At 43.3% G+C, this 8,034-nt stretch overlaps 1 protein-coding gene across 1 annotated transcript in view; it reads right to left on the bottom strand.

The window, feature by feature from the left end:
* Positions 1 to 122: 122 nt before the first annotated feature.
* The window catches only part of TMEFF1 (transmembrane protein with EGF like and two follistatin like domains 1), a 190,461-nt gene continuing 182,549 nt past the window's right edge, over positions 123 to 8,034 (bottom strand). The window contains exon 10 of the mRNA XM_060774632.2: positions 123 to 1,550. Coding sequence (XP_060630615.1) covers positions 1,466 to 1,550 — 85 coding nt within the window. The 3' untranslated portion in view covers positions 123 to 1,465. The remainder of the gene's footprint in view (positions 1,551 to 8,034) is intronic.

Below are 8,034 nucleotides of genomic sequence, written 5' to 3'. Positions count from 1 at the left end.
CACAATATTTATCGTACAAATAACACAAATAAATAAATAAACAAAAAAAATCCAATAATGAAGAAACCAAGACAATAAGGAAAAAAAATAGGTACCATGGGAAAACACTGTATTGACATAACTTTCCAGTTCAAATATTGAAAGTCTTTTTATTGAACAAATTATTAAATCCTACATGCAGAATTGGAAAGCCTAAAACTACATGTTGAACAGCTGGAACACACCCTGGTTACATTTTAGTTCTGGATCATCCAAACAACTACTAACATCCTATCAATATTAATCACTACAACCAGCAGACTTTTATTTGGATGAGACACATTCTGCGCTCTTGAAAATATTCTAGACAAGAGCACAAGTCTTTTATGGTATTTAATTTTTTTTCTTCATTTTTTTTGCATTTTCATCACAAAGACTATACAATTGCATTTGTTGATGTGAAAACAGGTATCCTCTTAGAAAACTGTAATAAGTATGAAAGCTGTTTCAATCGTGACCAACACCGGCTTAATCCCATTCATGTGAATTCAATTATTAACGTAACTAAAAAAATGCACAAACCAATACACAAATCTCCCAAGACCTGTTTTCCCAGGACAAAGATCCACTGCTCTACTGGGCAATCATTAAAATTATGAAATGTATATTATTATTACTATTTTACAATTTAAAAATAAAGTGTCAAATATTTATGAAGACAGAGGTGCTTCAACCCAGTCTATACGTATCAGGTTGTATCCAGACAAAGCTCCAATCCTTTGTATGTTTACGCTGAGAAGAAAACCCCAATGAATTCAGTGGGGTTTACCTGTGAGTAGACATGTGTAGATTGGGCTGTAAATCACTGCACTTATTTCCCAAAGAAATCTGTAGGATTTCAGCTACAATTAACTCTTTCTATTGACTTCAATGAAAAATAAGTGCAACTAACTCGTCTGGGTTCAATCCATTATAAATATGTTTACAACTACACACAGATACACATCTTCACAATTCATGCGATTGGCAGTGTCTAAAAAAATCAGTTACTAACTTTCAAAAACATTTAAATAACTACGGTATTTAAACACAGTGTCTTCTAGTTCCTTGTAAGAAAAGTATGCTGTAAACATCTTTAGCCTTAGGTCGTGCCTTGTTTGCGAGGAAACATGAAAGGCTTCCTTTTGTTTGTTCTACAACCATTGGTGAATTGTCTCTGTTCTCAAAAAAGGTTACATTCCATGAGTAAAAGCACAAGTCTATTATAACCATGTGATACAAGTACAGGAAATCAACTACTGTATTTGTCCAAATCATGAAACGAGAAAACAGTCCATAGCTGTCTGCTGCTTTTAGGATAAATCAAAACAGAGCTACGCTAAAAAAAATGTCCAAAAATAAGGCCTCTGAAATAAATATTCCCATTCTCTTAAAAAAAGGTAATAAAATTGTACATCACATGGTCAATGTAGGTATAAAAATCAAGCTAAACCATCCTGGATGACGTATCTGAAGTAAAATGGCCTAGATTTTGCTTCTGTCGCCGTCCTCTGTTGTTTTTGGGGCATTTCCTGTGATCCAAAGCAAACAGAGAGAGGGGGATTAGTAAATATATTCTAAAAAAACTAAAAAACACAGGAAAACATACCCCCCCCCCCGAGGGTATTTATCCGGCCTGCAGGGTGTTGAGAAGGGTGAGAGGTGGCGGGCGAAGCGGCTTCAGGGCTGCTTTGCCCGCTGCCTCCCTGGGCCCAGCCTGCTCTTCTCCTGCCTTTGGGACACAGCCTTGCCACATCCCGAAGGCCATACCACCCATGCATGTTAGTGTAGATCTGGACTATCCCCCCCTACACTGCAGGATGCAGGAAAATATAGTCAAGGACATACTACCCATAGCTGCAAGAACCAGGCATGTTAGTCTAGGTCTGAACTACCCTCCTCCTACACTGCCGGATGTAGGAAAATACATAGTCAAGGCCATACCACCCATAGCTGCAAGAAATAGGCATGTTAGCCTAGGTCTGGACTATCCCCTCCTACACTGCAGGATGCAGGAAAATATAGTCAAGGCCATACTACCCATAGCTGCAAGAACCAGGCTTGTTAGCCTAGGTTTGGACTATCCTCCTCCTACACTGCCGGATGCAAGAAAATATTATCAAGGCCATACTACCCACAGTTGCAAGTTGCATGCATGTTAGCCTAGGTCTAGAGTATCCTCCTCCTACACTGCCGGATGCAGGAAAATATAGTCAAGGCCATACTACTCATAGGTGGAACAACCAGGCATGTTAGCCTAGGTCTGGACTATCCTCCTCCTGCACTGCCGGATGCAAGAAAATATAGTCAATGCCATACTACCCATAGCTGCAAGAACCATGCATGTTAGCCTAGGTCTAGAGTATCGTCCTCCTACACTGCCAGATGCAGGAAAATAAAGTCAAGGCCATACCACCCACTAGCTGCAAGAACCAGGTATATTAGCCTAGGTCTAGAGCAGGGGTCCTCAAACTACAGCCCGCGGGCCGACCCCGGCCCCCCGAGGGTATTTATCCGGCCTGCAGGGTGTTGAGAAGGGTGAGAGGTGGCGGGCGAAGCGGCTTCGGGGCTGCTTTGCCCGCTGCCTCCCTGGGCCCAGCCTGCTCTTCTCCTGCCTTCGGGACACAGCCTCGCCACATCCCGAAGGCAGGAGAAGGGGGGGAGGTAATGGGCGAAGCAGCTTTGGGGCCGCTTGGCCCGCCACCTCCCTGGGCCCAGCCTGCTCTTCTGCCTTCAGGATGTGGCCTCGCCTCATCCCGAAGGCAGGAAAAGGGGGGGGGGAGGCAGCGGGTGAAGTGGCTTTGGGGCTGCTTCGTCCACCACCTCTCCAAGTTTATATTTGTTAAAATTGTTCTTTATTTTAATTATTGTATTGTTTTAAAGTATTTTTGGACTACAAATAAGATAAGTGCAGTGTGCATAGGAATTCATTCATGTTTTTTTCAAATTATAATCTGGCTCTCCAACAGTTTGAGGGACTGTGACCCGGCCCTCTGTTTAAAAAGTTTCCTCCTCCAACACTGCCAGATGCAGGAAAATATAGTCAAGGCCACACCACGCATAGCTGCAAGAACCATGCATGTTAGCCCAGGTCTGGACTATCCTCCTCCTACACTGCCAGACGCAGGAAAACATAGTCAAGGCCATACCACCCATAGCTGCAAGAACCATGCATGTTAGCCTAGGTCTGGACTATCCTCCTTCTACACTGCCGGATGCAGGAAAATATAGTCAAGGCCATACCACCCATAGCTGCAAGAACCATGCATGTTAGCCTAGGTCTAGAGTATCCTCCTCCTACACTGCCAGATGCAGTGTTGATCACAAAGCAGCAAACTGACATTTCCATTCTCTCCTGAGAATAACCTTCATTGTGACAGGCAGAAGCAGGATCCCTGCCACAATACACCCTGTTCACCAGTGATTGCTCATATATGTGTGTATTGGTGGGGAAGCGTCAGTCAGCTGCTTTGTGGTCAAAAGGGAACAGACTCCAATTAATTTCAGCAGCTGCTACATAAATTTAGATCAAGGTGGTCAGTTGAAACATTCACACCTAGTTCCAGCAGACAAAAGTCCTTTGTCCCACCCTGGTCATTCCACAGATATATAAACCCTTTTTCCTAGTTCCAACAGACCTCACTACCTCTGAGGATGCTTGCCATAGATGCAGGCGAAACATCAGGAGAAACGCCTCTAGAACATGGCCATATAGCCCGGAAAAACCTACAAAAACCCAGTGATTCCAGCCATGAAAGCCTTCGACAATACATTATTATTATTATTATTATTATTATTATTATTATTATTATTATTATTATTATTATCTTCCTCCTTCGTCATGCAGAGAACCTCCAGTCTGAGTGGGTCAATCACTACCAATGCATGCATTTATGATAGCCTGGTTTACATGCCTCTTCCTGACTAAAAAAAAGGCAGCATACCACACATCCTATTTCTTGTGTGAATCTGCAGTCACACATTGATGCTACACTTGGGATAAAGAGAAAGGGCCGAAAAAGCTCCCCACCAGGGAGAAATGGAACTAGTTCGGTATGTGCAACAGAGGGCCCTTCCACACAGCCGTATAACCCAGAATATCAAGGCTGACTGGCACAACCTGGGGATCACAACCAGACACAGTGAAGACATCTGCCCTTGTGCTATGCTATTCTGCTGCTGAGTATGCATGCCCAGTGTGGAACACATCTCACCACACTAAAACAGTAGATGTGGGTCTTAATGAGACATGCCGCATTATCACGGGGTGTCTGTGCCTTACACCACTGGAGAAATTAGACTGTTTAGCCGGTATTGCACCACCTGACATCCACCGGGAAGTAGCAGCCAAAAGTGAAAGGACCAAGGCAGAGACATCTCCAGCTCATCCCTTGTTTGGGTATCAGCCAGCACATCAACAATTTAAATCAAGAAATAGTTTTCTAAGATCTACAGAGACACTTGTTGGAATACCTCAGCAAGTGAGAGTCCAAAAGTGGCAGGCTCAAACCCAGAACCTCAACCAATGGCTGATACCAAATGAGAGACTCCCCCCTGGGCACATAGAGGACTGGGCGACTTGGAAGGCACTGAACAAACTGCACTCTGGCACCATGAGATGCAGAGCCAACCTTAAGAAATGGGGCTACAAAGTGGAATCCATGACATGCGAGTGTGGAGAAGAGCAAACCACAGACCACTTGCTGCAATGCAACCTGAGCCTTGCCACATGCACAATGGAGGACCTTCTTGCGGCAACACCAGAGGCACTCCAAGTGGCCAAATACTGGTCAAAGGACATTTAATCAACTACCAATGCAACCTGAGCCCTGTCACATGCACAATGGAGGACCTTCTTGCGGCAACACCAGAGGCACTCCAAGTAGCCAGATACTGGTGTTTTGTCTGTTTGTTTTGTTCTGTTAGAAATGTAATACAATTGTCTGGTTGCCCCTGACACGATAAATAAATAAATAAGGCAGAAACCCCACAATATCTGCTTTAAACTGGGTTATCTGAGTCCACATTGCTATATATTCCAGTTCAAAGCAGATAATGTGGGATTTATTCAGCTGTGTGCAAGTGGCCAGAGAATGCTATCCCCGACCTGGGCGTGGATGAACAGGCAAGAGCTCTGCAGGAGTATTTTTAGCCATGTCACGTATAACAGGGACAAGAGGTGTGCATATCATATTCCAAACCATGGACTTCCCTTCTCCTTCTCTGCTGTACTAATTCCACCTCTGGAACTGAGCCAGAAGCAGGAAGCCTACATTAGACCCTCCTATGAAAGCATCTTGATTAGATTTTATGAAAAATTATGCATCCAGAAATACAGCAAGTGAAGGAAAAATAATATGTGTTTCGGTTGTAGATTGGAAAAGCCACTCTCTTGGATCAAATAGCAGAGGAAGCCTACACCAAAGGTGGGCAACACAGAGCTTCGGGGTATGTATATGCACTCCTGCCTTAACTGTTATGAAAAACATCCCATTTGCCTTTGAAACAGGGAACTCATGCCTCATTTGCAAGTCTATTAGCGCTTCCAATATCTATCTTGTGAACAAGAATACGGTTTGGGATAATTTAAAGCAGTGTTTCTCAACCTTCCTAATGCTGCGACCCCTTAATACATTTCCTCATGTTGTGATGACCCCCAACCATAACATTATTTTGCTATTTCATAACTGTAATTTTGCTCCTGTTATTAATTGCAATGCAATTATCTGATAAGCAGGATGTATTTCCATTCACTGGACCAAATTGGGCACAAATACCCAATAAAAAGCCATTAAATGCTAATCAAGGTGGTCAGTTGAAACATTCACACCTAGCTCCAGCAGACAAGAGTCCTTTGTCCCACCCTGGTCATTCCACAGATACATAAACCCATTTTCCTAGTTCCAACAGACCTCATTACCTCTGAGGATGCTTGCCATAGATGCAGGCGAAACATCAGGAGAAAATGCCTCTAGAACATGGCCATATAGCCTGAAAAAACCTACAACAACCCAATACCCAATATACCCAAAATTGGATTGGGGGGGTGGGGGTGGTTTGATTGATTTTGTCATTTGGGATGTATAGTTCACCTACAATCAAACTGCATTCTGAACTCCACCAATGACGGAATTGAACCAAATGTGACAAATAAAACTACCATGGCCAACAGAAAACACGGGAAGGGTTTGGTGGGCATTGACCTTGAGTTTGGGAGTTGTCGTTCACCTACATCCAGAGAGCATTGGACTCAAACAATGATGGATCTGGACCAAAATTGACATGAATACTCAGTGTGCCCAAATATGAACACTGGTGGTGTTTGGGGAAAATAGACCTTGACATTTGGGAGTTGTAGTTGCTGGGATATATAGTTCACCTACACTCAAAGAGCATTCTGAACCCCACTAACAATTAAATTGGACCAAAGTTCCCACACAGAATCCCCAATGACCAACAGAAAATACTGTGTTTTCTGATGATCTTTGGTGACCCCTCTCACACTCACTGGCGACCCCCACAGGGGTCCCGACCCCCAGATTGAGAACCACTGATTTAAAAGAATTGCTGCTGGGTATCCATTCTCTCATTTAAAACATTTATGAGAGGAAGTTTCTTTACTCCACACAATCCTGACAATCAGACTATGCTAAAAGTTTTTTTTTTTAATGGAGGAAATCAATAGAGACATTTACATGCATCAATAGGCTAGCCATTTTTGTCATCCTGCCCATCACCACAAAGTACTTAAATTAAAATGAAAAATCAGCAGAAGGCTTATCAAAGGTTTTGTTGTCCCGCTGATCTGGGACAACAAGAGATTTAGGTTTAAAGAATATTTTTTTATTCTGGATGTGCAATAACTTGCAGCAAGCATCAAAGCAGCGGTGGGGCACACACGGTTCAATGACTAAATTGTACTTGCAACTTTGTCTAGACTGAGTGCCCACCATTTCAACCCACAACATTTACTCTAAAATGCCTTGATATGGCCGCAACATGTTTTGCTTCAAAGTGTAACCTTTCCTGTTCCTTGCAAAAACTCACCAGAGGGTCAGCAGCAGCTTTTTCGAACAAGGCTAATATGTGTTTTCGAAGGCTTTCATGTTCAGAATCACTGGGTTGCTGTGAGTTTTCTAGGCTGTATGGCCATGTTCCAGAAGCATTCTCTCCTGACGTTTTGCCTACATTTATGGCCGGCATCCTCAAAGGTTGTGAGGTCTGTTGGGAACTAGATAAGTGAGTTTTGTATATATGCGGAATGTCCAGGGTGGGAGAAAGAACTCTTTGTATGTTTGTGGAAGTGTGAACATTGCAATTGGTCAGCTTGATTTGCATTAAATAGTCTTTCAGCTTCAAAGTTTGGCTGTTTTCTACCTGAAGGAATCCTTTGTTGGGAGGTGTTAGCTGGCCCTGATTGATTCCTGTCTGGAATTCCCCTTTTTTCTGAGTGTCAGGCATGTAGCCAGAGGGGGGGAGGGCTTGAGGGGCTTCAGCCCCCCCCCCCAAATTCTCAGGGTGGTCCGCAAGAAGGCCTTACTGATACAGTATTTAAACTGTTTTGTTTATTCATATCATGATCTGATCACCATGCTCAATATTTCCCATATGCATGGGAATATTGGGATAACAATACAAAAGGTTTGCTAGGATAGACCCCCCCCCCCATCAAACTCAGCACCCCCCAAATCAGTGTTGTTCTTTATTTACTGTCCTGATTTTAGAGGGTTTTTAAAAAAAATACTGGTTGATTGTGGGGTTTTTTGGGCTATAGGGCCATGTTCTAGAGGCATTTCTCCTGACGTTTCGCCTGCAACTATGGCAAGCATCCTCAAAGGTAGTGAGGTCTGTTGGAATTAGGACAATGGGTTTATATATCTGTGGAATGGCTGGGGTGGGGCAAAGAGCTCTTCTCTGCTGGAGCTAGGTGTGAATGTTTCAACTGACCACCTTCATTAGCATTTGAAGGCCTGGCTGAGCCTGGGAAAATCTTTTGTTGAGAGGTGTTAAGATGTG

Source organism: Anolis sagrei, chromosome 4, assembly GCF_037176765.1.
Source record: "Anolis sagrei isolate rAnoSag1 chromosome 4, rAnoSag1.mat, whole genome shotgun sequence".
Classification (NCBI taxonomy): Eukaryota; Metazoa; Chordata; class Lepidosauria; order Squamata; family Dactyloidae; genus Anolis; species Anolis sagrei.
This window is presented reverse-complemented; position numbering and strand designations above follow the sequence as displayed.